The sequence below is a fragment of the Ictalurus furcatus genome, chromosome 6, assembly GCF_023375685.1.
Source record: "Ictalurus furcatus strain D&B chromosome 6, Billie_1.0, whole genome shotgun sequence".
NCBI lineage: Eukaryota > Metazoa > Chordata > Actinopteri > Siluriformes > Ictaluridae > Ictalurus > Ictalurus furcatus.
The window spans coordinates 7809782-7836719 of NC_071260.1; the positions used below are offsets into that span (position 1 = coordinate 7809782).

A 26938-nucleotide genomic window follows, 5' to 3' on the forward strand; every position below is an offset into this window, starting at 1 on the left:
GTGAAGGTGATTGACTGGCCAAGCATATCTCCAGACCTAAACCCTATGGAGCATCTGTGGGGCATCCTCAAACGGAAGGTAGAGGAGCACAAGGTCTCTAACATCCACCAGCTCCGTGATGTCGTCATGGAGGAGTGGAAAGGACTCCAGTGGCAACCTGTGAAGCTCTGGTGGACTCCATGCTCAAGAGGGTTAAGGCAGTGCTGGAAAATAATGGTGGCCACACAAAATATTGACACTCTGGGCCCAATTTGGACATTTTCACTTAGGGTGTACTCACTTTTGTTGCCAGCGGTTTAGACATTAATGGCTGTGTGTTGAGTTATTTTGAGAGGACAGCAAATTTACACTGTTATACAAGCAGTACACTCACTATTTTACATTGTAGCAAAGTGTCATTTCTTCAGTGTTGTCACATTAAAAGATATAATCAAATATTTACAAAAATGTGAGGGGTGTACTCACTTTTGTGAGATACTGTATATTATATTAAATTTCAATCGATTCCTCACAGAAAGCTGTTGCAAGGCTTCGGAAAGCTTAATTGTTAATTGGAAATTGTTAATTGCTTAATTGGAAAGTTTAATTGTTGCTTGGTGCTTTTCTGTTCCTTTTGAAGCTCAGTGCTCCATTACTATTGCTCCATTGTGTGGAAAAACATACATTCTTGGAAATATTGTGTTCCAACTTCCAAGGATAAACATCAGGGTGAGTAATTGATAGAATTTCTATTTTATGTTAATTATAACAGGTTCATATGGGCTAGCTGCAGAATGATAGCACAAAACAGGGAACACAAATCATCAATTTTTTTTAAAAAAACTGGGTGACTAGCTGTCTTCCCCATCTTGCTCGCTCCTCTTTTTCATGTTTTTCTTTCCTCTTTTGGTATCCTGATTTTGTCTGCGCCATCTCTTGCCATCTACCTAGGGCATGTAACGACTCACAACTTTGAAGTGTCGCGTTTCTGAATAATCAGCAAACGTCTTAAGGGGACGCACACACATGCATTTGGCAGTCTGAGGGCATTCATTATAGCATTCTACTTAATAGATTATTGTGCAAAAGAATCCATTTAAATACTGAAATCATACAAGAAAATATGGGGTTCTGCTGGCCCCCCTGAATCATCCTAATGCATCACCCCACCCCCATTATGGCGTCCCTGACTCTGCATGACCTAACTACTAAGAAACTGGTTCACTTTTTCAAAATTAGGTAATGAATATATGGCTCATGAATAAGATGTCAACATTTAAGAGTAGAATACAAATTTGGCAACAGTATTAGGTTGTATAGTGATAATAAGTGATTATGGTGCATCATGAATAATTAATGTTTATTTAACTATTGTCTGTTGAGCAGTAAGAAAGAAATCTATTATGGTATAGTTATGCTGCGTTCATGGTGCCTTGTAAGCGGTAAATTGTAAGTCATAATGACGTCATTTCCCACCTTGGCACATTCAATGTGTGAGGTGGAAAAAATAAACATGGACACTGCCACGGAAGCGTGTCTTTTGTTTGCTCATAAAAAGCTACTTTAAGTGCACTTTCACAGTTACAGGCCTGAGTGTTGCTGTCCTACTGTAGTGACCTTCAAACAAGTTAGCCGGCTAATGTTAGTCACAACTCTAATGTTGATGATTACCTTCTCAAAACAGGGATTATTATGATCAATGTTATAAATTTAACCAAGCACTGTGTCTGTATATTAATTGATTTAAAGCCAATACTACTATAAACACATTTATAAGTAGAGAAGAGGGATGTTACACTATTCACAGTGTGAGTGTTCATGTTGATTTGATGTCACTCAGTAAACAGGGAAGGAACATGTAGTTGAGAAGACTAAATTTGACAATGTTAAAATTTCAAGTGGATGGGTATTTTCTGTGGCTTTTACTGGTTGTAAGAGGGGAATTAAGTTGAAGTTGCAACTTCACCTAGAATGCAGCATTATCTTATGCATTATATTATGCATCAGGTTGTGTATCACAGCATAATATTATCCCTTTCATTTCAAAACCATTGACTGATAGGTTCCCTGCTGAACACTTAACAAACCAATACAGACCGTCACATTTATATTGTCCTTTAAATCAAATGTCTTGTTGAATATGTATAAAAAACGTAAAAATACAAACTAAATGAAATGTAAGGTTGCTGTTTAACAAACAACTCCATTAATAAGTGTACACTGCTTCATCATTTGTGCTTATAAAAAAAATAACAGCAGGTTTTATTCTTATAATTAACAATAAATATCACATTTTCCATTGTTTGTAGTAGGCGGCAACACCTCCACACTATTCAGCCACTGATTCTAACTCTAACAAAACACTCAGAAAGCTACAGCTACAGGATAACTGCAGTAACCAATAAAAAACAATGTGTAATTATCCATGGAGCCATGTGTGATTATGTGTATCGTGATGTTTAGATGATGATGATGATGATGATGATGATGACTATGAGGATGATGGGAACTGTTGCACTGATGTACCACAATATTTAATGTAACAAAAATGAATAAAATCTATGATGTTGTTATTTAATTAATAAGACTTGTTATCTTTGGCAAATTGCCGTGGCATAAAACCTTTCAGGATATGCTGTTATAGGATAATAATCAACTTCAGGATGGTAACAATAACCCTGCTGCTCTTTGGGCCTCATCACACAACCCTCCATCCATTTTCTACCGCTTACTCCTTTTCAGGGTCACGGGGAACCTGGAGCCTATCCCAGGGAGCATCAGACACAAGGCGGGGTACACCCTGGACAGGTTGCCAATCCATCGCAGGGCACACTCACACACCCATTTATACACTATGGACACTTTGGACGTGCCAATCAGCCTACCATGCATGTCTTTGGACTGGGGGAGGTAACCAGAGTACCCAGAGGAAACCCCCGCAGCACGGGGAGAACATGCAAACTCCGCACACACATGGCCCTGGCGGGACTCGAACCCCGGACCCTGGAGGTGGGAGGCGAACGTGCTAACCACTAAGCCACCATGCACCCCATCACATCACCCTGTTTTTTATTATTTTCATATAACAGCATGCCATGTTTTGTTGTACTCCTTACATATATTCTCAAATGTAATCAACATAGTGACATCAATCACAAGCCATCAAGATGGTAATACAGGGTGTCTGAACATGAGCTTTACAAATGGATACTAAATGACAAAATTTTTTAAAGTAACGATAATAATACAGGGTGTCTGAACATGAGCTTTACAAATGGATACTAAATGACAAAATTTTTTAAAGTAACGAAGTAACGAACATTGTATATATGATGTGCAAAACATCTAGGCGATAATCCTGATGCTGTCATGTATGCTGTACCATCAGTGCTTTTAAAAACAGCTGTAATTCCTGCCTTCAGATCATCAGTGTCTGTCACCTGAGTGTTTGTAATCATGATCTTTGAAGAAAACAGAGCGTGTGATGCCGGGCGATCTACACACGCTGGAACAATTTGTCTATCCACAATTGGATGAACTGCAACCACGTATCATCCGTGAGTCTCTGAATCAGACATTCCCAACCAGGTGGATTGGATGTGGAGATGGCATTTTTTGACCACCTAGATCACCTGACATCATGACATCAACATCAGGATTATCACCTGGATCTTTTGCGTATAACTAACAGTGCTTCTACTGAATGTTTGTAACTTCATCACTTTCAGAAAAAAAAAAAAAAAAAATTTGGGTTTTGTGTGTATAATTCATTGATTGGCAATTCTATGTCCATGCATCCATCCATCCATTTTCCATATCGCTTATATTACACAAGGTCGCAGTGAGACTGGAGCCTATTCCAGGGAATTCGGGGCACAAAGTGGGGGACACCCTGGACAAGGTGCCAACCAATTGCAGGGCACAATCACACACACACACACACATACACACACACCCATTCAAACACTACAGACAATTTAGAGATGCCAATCATCCTACAACGCATGTCTTTTGGACTGGGGGAGGAAACCAGAGTACCTGGAGGAAACCCCCCAAAGCACAGGGAGAACATACAAACTCCATGCAGCAAATCTGGTTTCATAATTATTTAATTTAGTATCAACTTTGTCAAGATCATTTTCAGCCACTGTATATTTGTATATTCAAGCTGCAAGCTTCACTGCATCATGAATTTGATAAATGCATGATTTGACTGCATGAGGTTTACCCAGTTTTTTTACAGATCATTTTGACTGTTTGAATGACTGATTTACTATAAAATAAGTAAGTTGCCAGCCAATTAAACAGTCTCAATTTCAGGAAAAAAAGAGAATCAAGAGAAGTACAATCCTTGTAAACACAATGTATATTATTATAGATCTCTCTAGCTAAATTCTTTGTTTCAAAATCTTGTGGTCTTGTAACTGAGATAGTCGTTTTGTTAATGACGTTTATTAACTATTCAAGTCATGTTCTCTTCTCAAAATGACAATTTTTCCCCCATTTGCTTAACATTACTGAAAGCAACTCTATAATAGGGGTTATATTGTGATACTGATACTGCTATGACATGCAAATGTTTGTTATTGGGCAAAAGACTCGTAAAACATTCCATAGGGACATTTGTGCTTGGGTGCTGTGCACAAATATACATATTATAAACATTTTATAAGTTTTTGCTTAAGTGACATATCTCATTTTCAGAGCACGAGCATTAAGACACTTTAGTTAAGACTTAATTAAGATTTCCAGCCAACTATCTGATTTTACTAAGAATTGCTTATTAAGAAATTTAATATATTCCCCAGTGCCAATCTTTCAGATATCTCAATACATCGGGATTGCAGTAGAATTAATTTCTTACAGTGATTTTTTTTTATACTGTGATAAATGTGATCCGCTATACACAGTATTTATTGCATTTTAGACACTGACTGAGAGACTTAATATTTCTGGACCACATTCTAATCACACTTTCTACCTAAGTAACACTCATGCAAAGGACGTATTTGGTATCTTGGACCTAAATAATTTATTTTTCCACGTTGTGAAATGCTGTTACTGATGAACAAAGCAACACAATACAACTGCAAATTGTACGGCTACAACAACTCTGACGATGATCAAAACTATTTATTTTAACTGTTGTAATTCAAATATACACATGTAGACTGATTTATTAGATATATTTTGTTATACATTGGGGTCCAAAAGTCTGAAATCACTAAAGAAAATGCATCTATTTTGCAAGCTTTATAAACTTAAAACAAAATTTTTTATTACAAATGATAATAACAGCAATGACATGAGTGAATAGCAAAATTGTATAGAATAGCTACAGTGAGGGAAAAAAGTATTTGATCCCCTGCTGATTTTGTACGTTTGCCCACTGACAAAGAAAAGATCAGTCTATAATTTTAATGGTAGATTTATTTGAACAGTGAGAGTCAGAATAACAGCAAAAAAATCCAGAAAAACGCATGTCAAAAATGTTATAAATTGATTTGCATTTTAATGAGGGAAATATGTATTTGACCCCTCTGCAAAATATGACTTAGTACTTAGTGGCAAAACCCTTGTTGGCAATCACAGAAGTCAGACGTTTCTTGTAGTGGGCCACCAGGTTTGCACACATCTCAGGAGGGATTTTGTCCCACTCCTCTTTGCAGATCTTCTCCAAGTCATTAAGGTTTCGAGGCTGACGTTTGGCAACTCGAAGCTTCAGCTCCCTCCACAGATTTTCTATGGGATTAAGGTCTGGAGACTGGCTAGGCCACTCCAGGACCTTAATGTGCTTCTTCTTGAGCCACTCCTTTGTTACCTTGGCCGTGTGTTTTGGGTCACTGTCATGCTGGAATACCCATCCACGACCCATTTTCAATGCCATGGCTGAGGGAAGGAGGTTCTCACCCAAGATTTGACGGTACATGGCCCCGTCCATCGTCCCTTTGATGCAGTGAAGTTGTCCTGTCCCCTTAGCAGAAAAACACCCCCAAAGCATAATGTTTCCACCTCCATGTTTGATGGTGGGGATGGTGTTCTAGGCAGCATTCCTCCTCCTCCAAACACGGCGAGTTGAGTTGATGCCAAAGAGCTCCATTTTGGTCTCATCTGACCACAACACTTTCACCCAGTTGTCCTCTGAATCATTCAGATGTTCATTGGCAAACTTCAGACGGGGACCTTGTGGGCGCTGCAGGATTTCAGTCCTTCACGGCGTAGTGTGTTACCAATTGTTTTCTTGGTGACTATGGTCCCAGCTGCCTTGAGATCATTGACAAGATCCTCCCGTGTAGTTCTGGGCTGATTCCTCACTGTTCTCATGATCATTGCAACTCCACGAGGTGAGATCTTGCATGGAGCCCCAGGCTGAGGGAGATTGACAGTTCTTTTGTGTTTCTTCCATTTGCGAATAATTGCACCAACTGTTGTCACCTTCTCACCAAGCTGCTTGGCAATGGTCTTGTAGCCCATTCCAGACTTGTGTAGGTCTACAATCTTGTCCCTGACATCCTTGGAGAGCTCTTTGGTCTTGGCCATGGTGGAGAGTTTGGAATCTGATTGATTGATTGCTTCTGTGGACAGGTGTCTTTTATACAGGTAACAAGCTGAGATTAGGAGCACTCCCTTTAAGAGTGTGCTCCTAATCTCAGCTCGTTACCTGTATAAAAGACACCTGGGAGCCAGAAATCTTTCTGACTGAGAGGGGGTCAAATACATATTTCCCTCATTAAAATGCAAATCAATTTATAACATTTTTGGCATGCGTTTTTCTGGATTTTCGTGTTGTTATTCTGTCTCTCACTGTTCAAATAAACCTACCATTAAAATTATAGACTGATCATTTCTTTGTCAGTGGGCAAACATACAAAATCAGCAGGGGATCAAATACTTCTTTCCTTCACTGTACATGAATTTAAGAGTTTTATTAAAGAGGGTTATGTCCCATTTTTACTTTAATGACAGTGTGCACTCGAGCTGGCATGGACTCCACAAGTTTGTGCAAAAGCTTATGATCCAGTTTAGATCGAATCTATCAGAGTGTTGTCTAAACACCTGCTTCAATAGAAGAGATTAGACATGAGGAAAATATGACCTTTTGTACAAAGCAGTTAATATGATAACAAACATGCTTACATTTAAATAGTGCATAATCTTATATAGCCATATTGAACATTAACTTTTTGTTTTAAATATTTAAAAATTCTAAAACCTTCTGTTCATTTCCAATTTTGAATGGAAAAAATAAGCAAATAAACAAATCCCAGATTTTCAGTGTGGTCTCAGATTTTTGTACAATGTATCATTTACTATAAAATCAATTATTGGGTTGCTCAGAGCCTTCCTTTATACACAATGCTTTTAGAATGTTTACATGTAAATAAAAAGTTATGATGAAACATAATATATAATAATACATATACAGTATGATATATGATATATACTTCCAATCAAAAGTCTGGACACAACTAATCATAGAAAGGTGTTCTGTGTGTCAGGTAATTGAGACGAAGCCGGATGCAAGAGAAGAAAAGGTTTAATACAAATCAAAACAAATAGAAATATAGAACTAGTGGCAACAACAAACATAAAACAATGACCATAATGCAGAAACAGGAAACAATGTTAAAACAAGACAAACGAAAGACAATGTGTGCCATGCAAAATGTGACATACATGTGATCATGAACCCCAAATGTGAATCAGGTGCAGATAGTCATGTGACGTGATCAGGTGAGGTGGAGTGGCTGATGAGAATCGTAGTCTAGTCCTTTTCCGGTATTTACATAACAGAACCCCTATTTAACGCACAGCTCCCAAAATGTGTATAGGAGGGGGTCCTGGACACCTAGACCAGATGTCCCTAACATTAACAAGTTCAATCGAGTATCATCCCTCACGGGGCCAGAAAAAGAACCCTTGGCATGTTCTCTGGGGTACAGATGTGGGGCGGTCTCTTCCGTACCACAGAGATGATGCAATATCCCCGGCCTGGCTTGGGCGTGGAGCAATGGCTACCACGCAGCTAGCCGGGGGAACAAGGCTCAAGGCAAAGTCTGGGGGTGGGGACGGGGGGGTCAGTGTTAACCATGGAGTAAGATGGGGGAGCAACGCTCTCTGCGAAGCATGGGGGGATGTCCTCCGCAGAGCAGAAAGGCGGAGCGATGGCCGAAGAGAAGCCTGGTGTAGTGATGTCCAAGGAGAGCATGGGAATGACATGCGGCGTGAAGCCTGCAGCGGAGCAGGGAAGTGGAACAATGTCCTCAGCTGAGCAGGAAGGCGGAGCAACGTCCTCAGCGGAGTAGGAAATTGGAGCAATGGCCAAAGAGAAGCCTGGCATAGTGACATCCGAGGCAGAGCGACATGCGGCCTGAAGTCCTCAGCTGAGCGGCGTCCTCGGCTGAGCAGGGAGGCTGAGTGTAGACCATTTACCATTTACACGTGAGCGGCGTCCTCGGCTGAGCAGGGAGGATGCCGCTCACAGGTAAATGGTAAATGCTCTACACTTATGTAGCACTTTTTTTAACCTTAGCAGTTCTACAAAGCACTTTACACTGTGTCTCATTCACCCATTCAGACACACACTCACACACATGCAAGGCGCTAGCTTTATCATGTGGGCCGGGAATCGAACTGCCAACGCTACAATTAGTGGACAACCTGCTCTTCCACCTGAGCCACAGCCGCCACATAGGCAGGCTGAGCGAGAGCCACAGTAGGGGAGGGAAAGTGGGGAAAGATCTTATGCATGGTCATGCTTCTGTGGCTCTGATCAAAGGTTCCCTCCCCTCTGCTTCCAACCTCAGGGACTCCAAGATTTTCTCTTGGGTGTAGAAAAAAATCTGCTCTATCCATTTTGACTGTCTTTCGTTCTGTCAGGTAATAGAGATGAAGGCGGCTGCAAGTGCAGATAAGGTTTAATGCGAATCAAAACAAAACACAAAACATGAAATATAGAACTAGTCTTAACAACACAAAGGCAAGGCAACAAACACAAAACAATGACCATAATGCAACAACAGGAAACAACAGCAAAAGAAGATAAACAAAAGATAATATGTGCAGTGCAAAACGTGACTTAAATACAGGTGAACGTTAACCCCAAAAGTGAATCAGGTGCAGATAGTCATGTGCCGTGATCAGGTGACGTGCAGTGGCTGATGGGAATCATGGTCTCTAGTCCTTTTCCTGTATTTACATAACACAGTGACTATTTTCTACTATTTTAAATAATAATGCTAATATTTACATTATAAAATAACACACACTGAATTATACAGAGAGAAAAAGAAAATATACATATATTTTTAATTCTTAACAGTTCCTGATGAAGCGTCACACAGTCTTGGCTTCTTCTCAATTGGTTTCACGTGGAGCTTTACCCAGGAGGCATTTCTTAAACTTACCTTATTTTAAGTAAAAACTAATAATAAAACTACATTTTGATTCAGAAACAATATCTTTACATTGAAATTAAATTCACTATTTGCATCTGTCATAAGTTTTAATCAAGATGTCTTTAATACAATGCATTCTAGTGTGTCTAACTTATAATATTTAAATAAAAAATCTACGCCACTCTCTATACAGCACCAGTCAGTTTACAGAAATAACTGAGTAGACCTCTGACATTTTTTTTATCTAAAGGTAATGTATGGGATTTCTTTCTAAGACAAATATAACGTATGATTTTAATTTAATAAAGAGTGATCAGTGCGCGGAAACTGTTGGAACATAACGTCCCAGGTGGCTTCCTCAGGAAACTGGTTGAGTGAACAGTAGCGGTCGAACCACAGTGCATCTTACAGATACCAGTAACTAAGTTGGGCAGTACCTGCCGATAACTGATTAATCAGCCGATAGTTTTTAAAATTGATCTGAATGAAAACATAACATTCAGAGCAAATTTATTCTGAACTTTATTACAAAAATAAACAGTATTGACTGTACCATGAAAATGTACTGTACTTTTTAAATTATATTTTATATATATATATATATATATATATATATAAACTATTAATAAATATTAAATAAAAGATATACATCCCAACTGACCCAAAAAAATTACACTCCAAATAACAAATGAAAATAGAGACATCCAAAATGAATAAAAAAAAAAAAACACTTCAAATAAAACAAAATTTGGCAGTGATAGTTTTTATTTTGCCTTCAGAGGCTGCTCTTGTACTGTAACTATGGACAGCGAACTCTTCTCAGCCGTTCCCGCAACGGACACAACCGGGATAAACTATCGGTGTGGATTTTTGCAGATAACCGTTAGTTCCAGCAATTGGTTATCTGTGCCGATTAATCGACCTCTAGTGAACACATGGAATCTGTAAAGCTATGAAGCTTGAATCAAATCATTTCTGACCACTGCATAATCCTGATAGTCATATCTTAAACTTCACCTTTATCCCAACGTGGGGAAACAGTAATTATAATGTAAAAATTAGGAAAGGTGTCAATAGTTTTGCCTGGAAACACATATGAAGGAACTGCTAAGCATTTCACTTTGTGAGATCTAAAATTCATCCTAGAAATTACTAAATTAATTTACTTTAGTAGGAATAATATCAGCTTCAGGCAGAACCTGAATCATGTGGCTATATTAAAAGATTAAATGTTCAAGCAGCATTAATATTTAGGCTTTTCACTGTTTATTTATGTTTAATTCAGACAATTGTATATAACTAATTCACAGGATCTATTTTATTTTTACACGTTTTTCTATGCCAACCAATCAAGATTTGTCTTTTTAGCATTAGTCTTAATCTAGTCTATAATTAATGATTGTAACAATGAGATTTCATTTTTACTGGGAAATTATTATTGCATATTATTAAATACAGATGAGTAGACAAACCTAAATCTTTATTCTGTTGCTATAGAGTCTAAACAATAAAAAAAAGCACATGAAAGTTCAGGAAATTACTCCAACATTAAATTAAATAAATAGATCACCAAGAATATTGACATTAGTATTTTTGTGTAAGATTGACTGACCAGTTATAGCCTTTACATAGTAATAAAGGAGTATTGACAATATCAAAACAAAAATCTTTGCTGAATTATGCATCCAGAAACACACAATTACATTAAGAATGATTTAAGAATGCATTTTAAAAGGCTTTAATACTGAGTCACAAAACCACAGACCAGTGAAAAGTGCTTTGATTTTGCTATCTGGAGGGAAAAAATCAGTATATTTTCCTCACAAAGCCTCACTGGTTGCTGTATTGAAAATATGACTCATCATCCTCAGCACATAAGACATCTCTGTAATAAACCCTATTGATGCAAGGAGGGATTTCATTATTCCACAAAAGCTATCGGACAAAGGCTGTGGACTCTCAAAGTCTCACCTCATTACCCAGAAATCACATAAAGACAAGCTGTCCAAGGCAAGAAGATTTACATTGCAGAGACAGCAGGAGAAGCTGAGAGTGTGTCAGTGCAGAATAGATCATGGAAAGCCATCATGGTGTTCATATGGTCCAACTGAACTGGCTTTAGTTAATCAGACCCTCAGAATAGGGGCTCAGCAATCCAACCTGAAAAATGTCAACAACTAGCAGAGTTTTCGAGGATTATTTGGTTAAAATGTGTCTGACACTGAGAAGCCTTCCTTACAGCAATATTACCATAATATTTATTTTCTTTCATTAATTCATTCATGCAACACTATGCATAAATTTAGCTTAAAATATTAACAATATGTTTTATTTTCATCTCAATTATTAGTTTTTTATTTAAGCGTATTATTTTGGAAACAGACCCTAAATTCATCCAACTGTTCATGTGCGCTTACATGGTGTATAAATAAAGACTTTTTAAGACAATATGATAAAAATATGACTTGAACATAATCTAATTTGTTCAGTCTAAAGGAACTAGGCTGAGATCATCAGGGGTCATGTTGGGAAAATCTTCCATCTTTTATATTGTTGCACTTTTAATAGAAATGCAAAATTAATTACTTTAACACACACACAACTGAAGGGTTAAGTGCTTGTCATGTTTACCCAGTACCAGTTACCAGAACATCTATTCAGTGACATGGACTACCAATTTATACTTATTCAGGTGTTTATGGATCATGCTGTATACTTAATTATATTTGAAATAACTGTGCTCAGTTAGGAACTCACCAGCCAATTTATGATATTATCTAATCATCTGGCAGCAGTGCAACACATAAAATCATGCAGACAGAGGTCAAGAGCTTCAGTTAATGTTCACATCAAACATCAGAATGAAGAAAAATGTGATCTCAGTGATTTTAACCCCGACATGGTTGCTGGTGTCAGATGGGCTGGTTTAAGTATTTCAGAAACTGTTGATCTTCTAGGATTTTTGGACACAAGAGTCTCTAGAGTTTCCACAGAATAGTGCGAAAGACAAAAAACATTCAGTTCTGTGGGTGGAAACACCTCATTGATGAGAGAGATCAGAGGGGAGTTGCCAGACTATTTCAAGACAACAGGAAGGCTACAGTAACTCAAATATCTCAGAATGCATAAGATATCACGTTACACTTCTGTCAGTCAAGAACAGTAATCTGAGACAACAGTGAGCACAGACTCACCACAACTGGAATGTTGAAGATGGGAAAAACATCGCTTAGTGTACAGGTGTTCCTATTAAAGTGGCTGATGACTGTATAAAATTAGTATAAATTTTAAATGTGCTTTTAATGTGTTTCATTTCACTAAAACCTGTTGTTGAATAAATCATCACTGCTTACCACTGGGTCTCCACTGAAACTTCAAATAATGGTGGATAAAACAGGAGCACACGCTTTTAACTAGTCTTATGAACGAGATATGTGTTCTAATACCTCAGAGTATCACTAGTGCTGAGTATTCTTCCCTGATACTTATACTTATCAACCCCAAATCATTCAATTTGATGAATATAACCTAATGAGATTTCTTGAGTTCTTGCTAACTCTGTACTCTACCCATTTCCATATAGTCATGAGAACAGGTTGTATTTTTACTCAAGGTACTTTTTTAAGGGGTTAACAGCTTACTATGTTCACTTATAGCCATTCACATTGTTCATGGTTACAAGTTCAAGCCCATGAAATATTTAGATCACACAAACCCTATTAACCTTAAATTTTGTGTCATTTCAGTCATACTGGACTCACTGTTCTTAAGCAAACAGCCAATGATATGCTTGTCATTTATCTCTCATGTCCTCTTGGGCATGTGTCCTTGTAAAAACAGACATACCTCTGTGGGCTAATGCTTAACATCTCGTTCTAATTCACAGTCTAACAACATTCTCCCTAAATAAACTTCGAGTATCGCTCTGAGCCAAAATGACACTAACACACCTCTGACAGAAATGGAAACTCCACTTGGAATTATAATATTTAAATATCATATATAGCAATTGGAAGAAAAAATGCAAGGCAATTTCCTTTATTGATCCCATTAACTCCTTAGTGATATTAATTATGTATAGAAACAACCTTGTGGAATCAATAATTTATGCACGTATGCATACATGCATGTGAGGATCTATCTGTTTGTCTCATGGAGTTTCTGGGCGTGTTCTCCCTGTGAGGTTTTCCTAATGGTTCTCCGCTTTCCTTGTACCTCTCAAAAACATGGCAGTAGGTGAACTACACTAAATAGTCCCAATATGTGAATGAGTGTATGAAGATGTGTGTGTGTGTGTGTGTGTGTGTGTGTGTGTGTGTGTGTGTGTGTGAATGTATGTGAAAATGTGTGTGTGTGTGTGTGTGTGTGTGTGTGTGTGTGTGTGTGTGCATGACTCTGGATCCACTGCAATCCCGACTGCAATAAAATGCCTAGATTATTTGCTGAAGTCTGTGTATTTGTTTTGATTTCATTCCATCCTCCAGTTAGGTATAACATAACCAGGGAGGGTAAAGGCTATCACATGCTTCCGAGCCGCATGAAGACAGCCAACCGCTGCTCAGGAGGCGGTTTACCAGACTCTGAGGAAAGTGGAGGAAAACATAGACTTAATCTACTAGGTAATAGCACGCCAACACTAGTCATACTTTACTTTAGATGGCCTAATTGTGTCATTACCATTTCTATTGCTCTTTATTGCTTAAAATGTATTCAAGTGATTTAAAGGAAAACAAATGTATGTGCAATGCTTGCTGATCTACATGCTTAACAAAAAGATATTCTTTTCAGATACTTCAGGAGAGGTGATCTAGGTTTTTCAGTATTAACACAAAAATGTATGTTGAATTTTACAGAAATGATAGAACAGCGTGCATCCTCTATATGCTCGTAGGCTTATGAATCTGTAAGCCCGGTACTAATACTAGTAGTTCAGTCAAAAATAAGCTGAAAAGATGTCTACCAAAAACATTGATATTAACTGTTGTTGTAAGAAACCCAAGTGAGAATTGCTATGAAATGAATTGTACATGTATCTTCAAAGCAAAGCCATAAAAAATGAGCTGCGGTTCTGCTGTATATAAAAGTCTTCTTGGTCAAAGATCACTTGACATCCATAACAATCGTGATTAAAGTGTATTTGTTTCACAATGAGTTTATAACCAATGACATTAAAATCGTATACTGATGGCTGCACTCTTCACATTGGCATGTACTGTACTTATCGAAAATGCAAAATGCAAAGAAAATGCAAAGAACCTGGCCGAATTTACAGAACTGGGCTTCCCAAAAGCATCGCACAGTTAAGATCTTAGAGAACTTAGAGAGAGAGAGAGTGTTCAATGCTTTAGGGAAACTCAGCCCTGATAACTGACATTTAACCCTATTCACTACTTAGCTACTGACCCATGACACTGTTATTGGATTGGTATTTATTGTGTTTTTGGATATAGACAAAACTTTTGGATATAGACTTCCTCTGTATGAGGATCTTACTGATGTAAGTGTGCAGAGGTTGAAGTATATAGGAGAGGTGAAGAGAATGTGGTACTGCAATAACCTTTTTGATTTCAGATTAAAAAAAACAGTCATTTTATATGGAGTTTATTTTGCACCAATAATTTTGTAAAATATTCAGTATCAGTGTTTAAAAAATGTTGAAATATTTTTCAACAAACAACCAAGTCACAGCATTTCACCCAACATAACAGAATAATCTGAAAAAAAGTCTCTTCTCAGAGTTGGCAATATACTGGCGTCTTATATTATTGCCAATATACTTCTATTAGCAACTTAAGCATGTGCATAATCCATGGTTTGTCACAGGACAAACTACCGAGCACAAAACACAGTGGGTGCACCTAAATCACCTCCCTAGTTCAGTAGTCAGGGCACTGATCAGGGAGTCGGCCATTTTAAGGGCTGACTCTGTAGCAAAATCCTTCCAGTGCATTGGAACATTAAAGCCCTAAAAAATCCCACAATGCACCACAAAACCAGGGAGCATCAATGCTCACTATGAAATTATGTCATATTTTCTGAAGCCTCTCAGCTCAAAAAAAAAAAGGCAGACGAACTCTGTCAACTTTGTCCCAAATGCAAGTAGCTTGTTAGCAGTTAGCTTATTTTGGCGTTATTTTGAACTTTATTTGATGTTCTATTTACGGTTTGTTTGAGTCTAACGACATGTTGAAGTGTTTAATGATTTATTGAAAAAATCCACTAGCTAGCCTACGATCCTGCTTGAAGTACCATGACAGAAACGTGCGTGATTAAGCTAACAAATTTATATGACATTTAATGTCAGAAATATATCAGTCCTGCCTGTTGTTGATACATGACAGTGGTAATGTTTTACAACGCGAGGACGTAGTCATGTCACCAGAAATTGAGTCAAGACATCAGTGTCCCAACGTGTAGTGAGCCAAGGTCCTTACCAGTGTCCCAATTAGTGTACACGACCTAGGGAGCTAGTGAGCTGATTGAGATGCATCTAGTGAGTTTTTCAGCCTTAGTGAAAACAGACAGAATGCTGTTGGTAGTTTTATCAGACAATCTTAAAATATAGCAAAAACATAATAAAAGTTTTGCCTTACAAAAGACTCACTTCATAACCCATCTTCTAAATGGCGGGACAATGGAAGGTTAGAAACAGGAGTCGTCTCTCCCTTGAGTATGTCAATATTGTTTATTGGGTGGGTGTTGCTGTGACTTCTCTTTCTAACTTCCACCTCACTAGGTTGTACACCTTTCTGTAAGACCCTGACAACAAGACCTGATAAAAAATGGGTCAAGAGGTAAAAGCAAAGAAATAATTACAGAACCCAAGGATGACTGAAGGTGCAACATGCTGTTCCTATCTGTAACAGACGGGAAAAGCATGCACTGCCAAAGTAGTAAAGGGAGAGAGTATTTTCTCATCATATCATATGTATTTGCAAAGTCTAATTTTATATTTTGATATTTGGCCCAACATTAATTCCACTGGAGTGAAAATTCAAAATGTCTCTTTTTGACAATTATAAATATGGTAATCATGTGTCCTATACCTAATAACTGGCAAACTTTCCTATATAGAAAATGAGGGTCAGCGCATGTCCTATAATTTACAACATGTTACAACAAAATAAGAAATGAGTCAAGGGTCATGTGATTCAACTCATAATTAAATATAATGTTTTGCTAAACGTTAGATGTAACGTTACTATGATTTGAGGGTCACATGACAGTGGCTTCCTCATGGTTTTGCTAACCGTTTTAATAAGCAGAAATCCGTTATTGTAAAATGCCCTAACAATTGTAAATGAGAGGCTTGTTTTCTAACAGGCTTCTTATTCATGACACACTGCCTCGCCCGTCTTCTGTATGTGGGCCACTTGGGCCACTCACGTCACTTTGTATATAGAGTCCAGTCAGTATTAATTTGTTGCACTACGGCCCATCATGGGGTAATTACAAACACACCTTCTAGGTTCAAAATCCTGCCTAGAGAAGACAAAGGAAACTACCCAAGGTCATTTATCCCCACAGAGCTTCATTAAGTTGAACTTAATTGGATGGGAACATGTCCAATCTGGCAGCACTGACCAGCTCACTGAGGATTGTGGAACAACTGAAAATAATGACACCGTTGTGTAAAAGAATCCAAGAACTGATGGTTATTGGACATTTTAGTGCACTGTAGCTGGACAGCAGAAACATGATTAATAAAGGGTTCAACTACTTGATATGGAGAACTGAATGGAGCTTCAGATGATTCAACAACCTTAAAACTTTCTATGGTTCTTGGTGGTGTGACACACCTTGATACTGTAACAGTAGCGTACATTACTTTTCCAAATGCCACCACTTGTTGCACTACACACATAAATGAAACATGATCTGTTGGAATGATTTTTATTAAGCAAATTAATTAACGTGCATTTTCAGAATCAGTAACAAAGGATCAAAGAAAAGTGCTGAGGAAAACTGTTAGAAAATGCTCCTAAGTGCAAATCTCATGGTTAAACATACTGAGAAAAAACAGACAGTAATCAGACTCAAATAGCCCATTTTATATGTTGTGCGAGGACAAAACACCACACCTTATAACTAAAACATTTAGTTTTAGTTAGGCCACAATTATAAGTGCTTGTTTTACATCCCATTCCAGATTTATTCCCCCTTTGGTGTTATAAAAACCTCCATTCTTCTGGGAAGGCTTTCCACTAGATTTTGGAGCGGGGCTGTTTGTGTTCATTCAGCTACAACAGCATTAGTGAGGTCAGGCACTGATGTTGGGTGAGGAGGGTCCAGTTCCAGTTCATCCCAAAGGTGTTCAGTTGGGTTGAGATCAGGGCTCTGTGCAGGACACACGAATTCTTCCACTACAACATTGTCAAACCATGTCTTCATGTAGCTCGCTTTGTGCACATGGGCATTGTCATGCTGGAACAGGTTTGGGCCTCTTAGTTGTGAAAGGTAATTGCAATTCCAACTTTGTGTCAACTGTTTGCGGAAGAAACACATATGGGTGTGAATAAAGTCACGTGTCCAAAAACTTTTGTCCATATAGTGTATCTTTTCAGAGGGTGCAAACATGATGCTCAGTGCTAGGTTGGTGGTTAAGACATCGGACTACTGATTGGAAAGTAATGAGTTCATATCCCAACACTGCCAAGCTGCCACTATTGGGCCCTTGAGCAAGGCCCTTAACCCTCAACTGCTCAAAAAAATAGAGATAAATATAAATTGCCCAGGATAAGGGTGTCTGCCAAATGCTATATATGTAAATGATCATATACTCTTTGATTTCCATTAGTCTATATTAAAGCACGTAACAAGCCTACTAGCTCACTATATGTCAATAAATTATATTAGATACCATTTTTAGCCTTGTCGATTAGGTTTCCGGGCAACCAAAACATGTGTTGACTGGGCATCACACTACCTAATGAATCATTTGTCCACCCCTGATATGATCAAATGATGGTGAGTCAGAGTCCCCAATAAGAAAGAACATCAAGAAACATAGACATTGTCCTGGAGAGTGACAGTTTAATGTGTTTCCTCAAACAAAGGTTGCTTGTGAGTGGTGCAGCAGACACAAGTTGTTTGGAAGATCACATGTTTGAATTCTGACAATGCCACAGCCATCTGTGATCAGTAGAGCAAAATGGTGCAAAAATGGCTCTCTGGGTGGGAGGGATGGTATACGCTCTCTCTCTCCTGTCCATCACAGGGACACTAGCCAATCATGGACATCTGTGAGCTCATGTATGTGGAAGAGGACAGATAGCATTGTCCTCCATGTGTCCACACATCCTTGTGAAGCAGCATGAGCAGCAGTCTGAAAAGAGGTGTTTGCTTAGCATTTTTCTAGGCACTCAAAGAGCTTTACACAGTATGGGGGGTTGGGGGGGTCTCCTCCAACACCACCAGTGCATAGCATCCACATGGATGATGTGACAGCGGCCATAATGCACCAGAATGCCCACTACACACCAGTTATTGGTGGAGAGGAGAGGAGAATGATGTAGCCAATTAAGGGATGGAGATTATTAGGTGGCCATGATAGATAAGGGCCAATGGGAGAATTCTGCCAGGACACCGGGGTTTCACCCCTACCCTTTTACGAAATGTGTCCTGGGATTTTTAATGACCACAGAAAGTCAGGACCTTGGTTTAACGTCTCATCCGAAAGATAGATTCATTCTCCCTGCCCGATAGCTTTTGGGGTGAAAGTGCGATAGCTAGTGGGTGGGAATTGGAAGTAAGGAAGGAAGTAAAGAGGAAGTAAAAAGTCAAAAAGTAGTGGCTATTCTTATGTAGGAATGCAATGGTTTTTTTTCTGTGCTTTAGTGGCTATAGAAAACATTTTTAGATTCCTTACATAACCTTTATGAAAGGAAGCATGAATGCCATATAGTTCGTTGTGCCTGCAAGTTATATCCACATCTTCTTTTACAGAATATAAAATTTATTATGATGTTCTTCCAGGCTTTCTCCATTATGGTTTCTCAGTTGTGAATGGCCATCATTATGCCACTGTAAAAAAAAAAAAAAAAAAAAAAAGCCAGCGGCATGATGAGTTGCCAAAGCGGGACAAAATGAAGACGGCTGGTAGGGTAGTTGTGTGTGTAAATCCTTGCTGTTCAATAACAAGCAATCATTTGTACTGCAACAACAAGTCAACATATTGGAGAACAACAATGAATCAGAAAATATCCATCAATAAGAGTGACATCAATGGAGAGTCGATAGAATGATGCCCCATCATCATGCTAACATTTTCCCCCCTTTTTTAATGATGAAATAAGGAAAAAATATAAGGCTTGCACTTTCTTCTTTTGTTTTTTTTTTCCTCTGTCTGCTTGTTGGAAGTGTTGGACTTGTACAGTGTCAAAGGAGTGGGTTTGGGCAACTGCTGTTTCTACACATATGCCAAACAGCCAGGTATCGAGGGACGGGGCTGATTGTTCTTTCTGCCCAAGGCCACTGTTTCAGCCCCGTGAATAATTAAAAAAAACAAGCTGGCCAGCATCAAATATTTAACAGGTGATGTTTATACACCGCTGTATAAAGCATTATGGCATTTTCTGGTTGAAAAACAGGAAATGCAGTTTAAAAGCCAGGGTTTTTGTCTCACACAGGAACTTTCACTTTAATATGTGTGTCAAAGCTAAAAAGTGGATTTTGAAACCAAACAAAAGCAGTGTTCATGATTTTAATGTGGTCTATTAATATGCTAAAATATTAACAATTTAATTATTGTAATTTTACTCTTATATAACAGATCGCTTGTTTGGATGCTTTGGGTTGTAAGTAAAAAAGGAGAAGAAGACATTTGGGGGAAAGAATGAAAACACGAAAATTAGACAATTTTCCACTTGAAGGTACATCTGCATCTAACTACATTCTGCTTACAAACCAGCCAAATCTTAAGGGATTACTGCAGCAAACAAGCTGGTTTCTGGTACTGTAGTATCAGAAGCTTGCAAACATTACCACCATATGTTCACAATCACTAAATCAGGAATCTGTATTATGTATTATGTAAAAAGCATTTGATTTTAAATTTACAGAAAAGTGTGCACAAAACAGTAGCAAATTAATCACAAGAAAGTCTAAGAATTGTCCTTTTTATTTGTCCGACTCGAGTCTGCAGTCAGATAGTTTCATTGTCATGATGCAATCGTGATGTGTCTTGCTTCAACAGGCAGACAGGTATGCTGAAACCACTAACTCTTCTGCTAAGCTTTTAGTAATATTAGCAGCATTTTATATGCTTATTGTCAGTAGTTTTCAAATTGATTGAGAGGGAATGTGTTGGTAAGTACTAGCTACTCAACTTTGTTAAATTTCCAGACATGCAAGTAACCTTGTTATATTATATGCATGTTATATAGTCAGTAAAGGCAGGATGCCAAACAGACAGAGACGGCAGAAAATGAAAGAAAAACTGAAGGAGGCAGCAAAAGAGACAGCTTCCTTATCAACATGGGTGAAAAAACGTGAGCTAGTATGAGACAAATAGTTGCAAAAAAAAGGCATGATATTTTTACAAAGAGTTAGGCTCACTGCTATAGTCTGCATTACTGGTGTTCTATTCGGCTATACACCGACTACCCTTGCCCCCCTCGGCACCGCCGTGTGTGTGTGTGTGTGTGTGTGTGTGTGTGTGTGTGTACACAGTATCTCACAAAAGTGAGTACACCCCTCACATTTTTGTAACTATTTGATTATATCTTTTCATGTGACGACACTGAACAAATGACACTTTGCTACAATGTAAAGTAGTGAGTGTACAGCTTGTATAACAGTGTAAATTTGCTGTCCCCTCAAAATAACTCAACACACAGCCATTAATGTCTAAGCTGCTGGCAACAAAAGTGAGTACACCCCTAAGTGAAAATGTCCAAATTGGGCCTAAAGTGTCAATATTTTGTGTGGCCACCATTATTTTCCAGCACTGCCTTAACCCTCTTGGGCATGGAGTTCACCAGAGCTTCACAGGTTGCCACTGGAGTCCTCTTCCACTCCTCCATGACGACATCACGGAGCTGGTGGATGTTAAAGAACTTGTGCTCCTCCAGCTTCCGTTTGAGGATGCCCCACAGATGCTCAATAGGGTTTAGGTCTGGAGACATGCTTTTCCAGTCCATCACCTTCACCGTCTGCTTCTTTAGCAAGACAAAAGTTGTTATCATGCTGGAATACTGCCCTGCGGCCCAGTCTCCGAAGGGAGGGGATCATGCTCTGCTTCAGTATGTCACAGTATATGTTAGCATTCATGGTTCCCTCAATGAACTGTAGCTCCCCAGTGCCGGCAGCACTCATGCAGCCCCAGACCATGACACTCCCACCAGGCCTGTTCTGAGTGGAATCTGTCCTGTTAAACCGCTGTATGGTCTTGGCCACTGTGCTGCAGCTCAGTGTCAGGGTCTTGGCAATCTTCTTATAGCCTAGGCCATCTTTATGTACAGCAACAATTCTTTTCTTTTTTTCAGATCCTCAGAGAGTTCTTTGCCATGAGGTGATATGTTGAACTTCCAGTGACCAGTATAAGGGAGTGTGAGAGCGATGACACCAAATTTAACACACCTGCTTCCCATTCACACCTGAGACCTTGTAACACTAACAAGTCACATGACACCGGGGAGGGAAAATGGCTAATTGGGCCCAATTTGGACATTTTCACTTAGGGTGTACTCATTTTTGTTGCCAGTGGTTTAGACATTAAATCTCAATTCATCTTTTTAAAATGAAATTTTAATTGTAATTGTTTCTATGAATGTAAAAATAAAATACCATAGGTTATATTAGTTACTAAATTATAATTACTAAATTATATTAGTTTACAATGTCTACCAGGGTGATAAGAATATTTAGTTACATTAAAATTAGTAAAGTAGTTAAAGTACTAAAGTACTAAAATTTGCTCTTTGGTGATATAGCCCTTTTTGACATTTGAGCCCCTGCCCCTGAGGAACTCTCTGCACGTCCCTGAAATCAACACATTGCAACAAAGGCTATTCAGTCTACAGCTGTGAATGCATCATATACAGTATCCACCACAATCTCTGGAATTCAGATCAATAAAGCCTGGGTCAGGAAGCCTGTATCACTGTTAACTGTCCTCAGAAACTGTTTCATTTGAAAGGCAACCTATAAAAGACTCACATTTCTATTAACATATGTTACGGAAAAACAAAGCAGGTCTTAGATCAGTGATGCAATTAGCAGTCTCCGTTTGTCCCCTTGACTGTACATTCCTGTCTTGTAGCTGCCATGCTTTTCACATTTTTTGCTTACTACTTGCCACACAGGCCTGTGTTAAGTAATTATAAAGCCTCAATTACGACAAATTAGTCACATCAAGTGAAGCGACTTCTGACTGTGACCTAGTTATTAGTCTTTTAACTGCCTTGCCCTTGCATTCACCAATGTGCCTTTTAAATAGTCACCTTTGGCCACTTGTAGCAAAGTGGAATCTACATGCATGATTACACTGCAGTTGTGCTCAAATGATGTTTTTAATTAAAAATCAACAACAAGTCTGCTTCAAAACCAGTTTTGGGTACATGTATACAAATACTATGAAATCATGTCTATAATGGCAGCTCAATCAGCTCAAAACATTAAGAATAAAAACGCAAGTACCACAGGAAAAAATTACAGCTCTCATCATTTTACAATCAGTGTATTCATGTTGTGTTGTACAGTATCATTCATCACTGATGTCATCATTATCATAATCATCATCATCATTGTTACCCAGTATCTATTATCTCACTCTTAGAAATCGGCATTACTATTGAAAATTCTCTAATAATGAAAATCTCTATATAAGTGATTGCACTATATAATGACACTATATAATGCGCTATATCATATTTTATACTTTTAAAATGTTTCTATTTGTGTAAACATCATTAGGATTAAATTATTCTATCCAAGTAATTATTTAAGAATTATACATGCAGCTACAGTTAATCAAGCATTAGTCTGTTCAGAAACCATATCGGCTACACAGTTAACTTTCCCAAGTTTTACAAAAAGCATGATTATAAAATCAGCCGTAGGGTTTTTTTTCTTCTGTTTTTGACAAACTATCTTAAATGCCACTTTGCGCCACTGCCTATGCAACAATCTTTAATTTTTTTTTCATAACTCAGATATGATTCAGTTAGAATTTTTGGAAGAACAAGTTATTAATAACTTCTTAATTAGTATTAAATTGATAATTCCTGTTAAATAAACATATGGACAATTTACATATCCAACGGGTAATGGACCAAAAACTAATAGAAGCATAATAATAATTATAATAATAAGATTTTTTTAAATTTTCTTTTTCTTTCTTTTTTTTGATTTAAATCTAGCACTTGTGTAAATGGATTTACAGTAATAACACACTGGAATAAGGCTTTGTCAAATTGTGGGGTCGCTCATGCACACGGTTCTGACATCCAGTAAAGCGAAAACAAACAACCACACAAACAAAAATAGACATTGGTTCAAACTTTGACACAGTGAAATTTTAAAAACTAAAATGTTTGGGTTGGTGAAATGCACCCAACATGATCATCATCATCATCATCATTATTATTATTATTATTGTTATTATTTAATTGTTGTTATTGTTATTGTTTTCACTGTTATTCTGTCTGTTAGACTTTACTGATTTTAGTGTCTGAAATGAATAGATCTCATTGAGGTTATTTTTTTCAGAAAAATATTGGCCTTGGCTTTGTTCTGAAGACTTGCAACACACAACACACAGTGTATCAGGAAGGCGATAGTGTAACCACCATTTAAAACACTGATCATTCAGAGATTTTCCAAACGCGACAAACAATCACATACTGGTGTGTTTTATCATTTGGACTCATTAATGGATGATTTCACTTTGTAAGGCATGTGCAAACACCATCCACAGTCTTCTGTGGGTGAAAACAATATCACAATGAACAGAAATCAGCAGTAATCAGTGATTTAAAGTGTTACAATGAGCTTACAGTGAAGTAATGAAACAAGTTTTGGAATAAACAGAAGAGTGTCTTGTAACTTTTAATTAGCAGATCGTCTTTTGATTACAATCGTTTCATGTCTTAAAATTTTGTTTATCAGTTTGGGGTGTGTGAAAAAAGATGCTCATGTTGAACATGTGACTCATGTGAATATCATTCAGAGAGGCCTTGAAACTTGGAAAAAAAAACAAAAAAACAAGGACAACATCCAAACAAGGCTATAAAATTGCACTCAGGGGAGAATGATCACTTTGAGGCTACATGTTAGATGTTGACTGAACACTCAGAGTGAGTGTAACTTGTATGTATTTGCTCCTTAAAACCTGATTTTGTTGCTTTACGCAGACTAACTTGCCCCTCAGTAAAGCCAGAGGCAGCACTAAACACCATAAGCCTGCTTTCTACTATTTCAGCCTAAATCTACACATTCTAGCTTCCTGTTTCTCACATCAATGCACGACATCACTACTGTACCAAGGCACACAATGATTTCATGCATTTTCCTTGTTCGGTTATTTTTTATTTTCATTCATTTATTTTTTATTTTTTTTGGTGGTGTCAAGTGCCTTCCAGGCTCCGATAAGGCACGGTTAGGACTGTGTCCTAAACTGCATAGTCTCCTGCTGAACACATCTGTCCAATGTAGCTACACACCTTCAGGAAGTCTATTTAAATGTAACCAAGCTATAGATTTGCACACATATATATATATATATATATATATATATATATATATATATATATATATATATATATATATATATATATAAGCTACATATATATATATAAAAGCTGGAGTGAAAGTGGGAGACATAGTCTAGAGAAAGATAGAAACATGCTGCGTTCCCAACCACGCAATATGGCACTGAATAGTATTAAAATATGCAGTAGGATAATTTATTACCTTTACATTACCACTGCCTACATGTTATATACAATAACAAATGTTGCATTAGAGATAATACGATATTAGAGCACAGGAAAGAGAATGGTTGTCCCAAACTAATACGGTTCCGAACAGTCTGTGAATCTGGCCCGGGCTGGTGTGAATCAGACCCGGGATATGTGTGCAGAAGAGCAATGCGCGGTTTGGGACGCAACCTGAGCACAGTGTCGGTCTCCTCGGCTGTTACGCAGAACCTCCACCCGCTCTGTGTTTATAAACTTTTGCAACCTTAGAAAATAAAACAAATGCGTTCCTCACCCGAGCAGTTCCACCCGGTGGGCGTCTGGCAGTCGCTGAGGGAAGATGGGAAAGCGCGGAGGCGCTGCACGGGAAAAGTAGCGAGGAAAGAGACCACAGCGACCCACAGCCAGTCTCTGGCAGCGCGGCTCCATGAGCGCCGAGGCTCCGCTGTGGCCGAAACCGCCGCGAAACCCATCTCAGTTTTCCCCCCGGTAGTCCGACTCAGGCCAAATCACAGGCCGGAACGGGGCCATTTCCCGCGACCCATTAAGCGCTGCCGTTAGTCGCGCGACTGCACCGGATCCGCCCGGAACCGAACAGCAACCAGGCGCGAGATGATGGAGAGACAGAGAGAGAGAAGGGGGGGAAAGATTGTGAATATGATTATGAGGAGGAGGAGGATGGAACACCAGGATGAGAAGATGCCCAGGAAGTCAAAATTAAAAGCAAAAAGAAAGACAACTAAATAATTGATAAATGGGGCAATAAGGCAATTCCATTTCGCAAGCTGGGTTTAAGATCCGCTGGGCTCCGAGACGCGTTTACTTTACTTTCATTCCCTTCTCGCGCTACCCGTTATAACCACAGTGAAGCGCAGCTCGCGAGCAGCAGGTTTCCAGTACGCTCCTGAGTCACGTGGTCTAGGGCAGGGCGGAGCCGCGCCGCTGATTGGCTGAGACAAAGAGAGAGAGAGAGAGAGACAGAGAGAGAGAGACAGAGAGAGAGAGAGAGAGAGAGAGAGAGATGCGGGGGAGCGCGAGGGACCGGGGCGTTCACGCCCAACGTTTAGACGGGTCGGTTGAATATATCACATCAGAATCCCCAGTGCTGTGTGAATACACTACACTCTCTGACTATACACCCAGTGGGGTCCAGAGGTTTGAGAGTATTAGTGAAAAGAAATCTATTTTGCAATCTTTTCTAATTGAATACAGCAATTTTCATTACAAATTATATTACAGACAACAACCTGAGTGAAAAGTATAGAATTTCTGAAAAATTGACATGAAATTCAGAGTTTCTTAGAATTTGTTACGTCCCCTTTTTTGCTTTAATGACAGCATGCACTGAAGCTGGCATGGACTCCACAAGTTTGTGCAAAACCCTGCGATCCATTTTCGATCAAATTCACCGGCGTGTGGTCTGATCACATGGCCTTAAAGATCATTAATGTACTTTTAACTAGCTTTTAGAGTAATAATTTAGTGTCAGCATGGTGGCACAGTGAATATCACAGCCATCTCACAGCTCCAGGGTTCCTAGGTTTGATCCAAAACTCAGGTTACAGTCTGTGTGGAGTTTCTCTACATTCTCCTCATGTCCACCTGAGTTTCCTTTGGGTTCTCAGGTTTCCTCTGATCTCTCAA

General features: G+C 38.6%; 1 protein-coding gene across 2 annotated transcripts in view; it reads right to left on the reverse strand.

The window, feature by feature from the left end:
* The window catches only part of tmeff2a (transmembrane protein with EGF-like and two follistatin-like domains 2a), a 121590-nt gene extending 95491 nt beyond the window's left edge, over positions 1–26099 (reverse strand). For both annotated transcript variants that reach the window (XM_053626429.1, XM_053626428.1), the window contains exon 1: positions 25590–26099. In XM_053626429.1, coding sequence (XP_053482404.1) covers positions 25590–25767 — 178 coding nt within the window. In that variant the 5' untranslated portion in view covers positions 25768–26099. The remainder of the gene's footprint in view (positions 1–25589) is intronic.
* Positions 26100–26938: the final 839 nt, after the last annotated feature.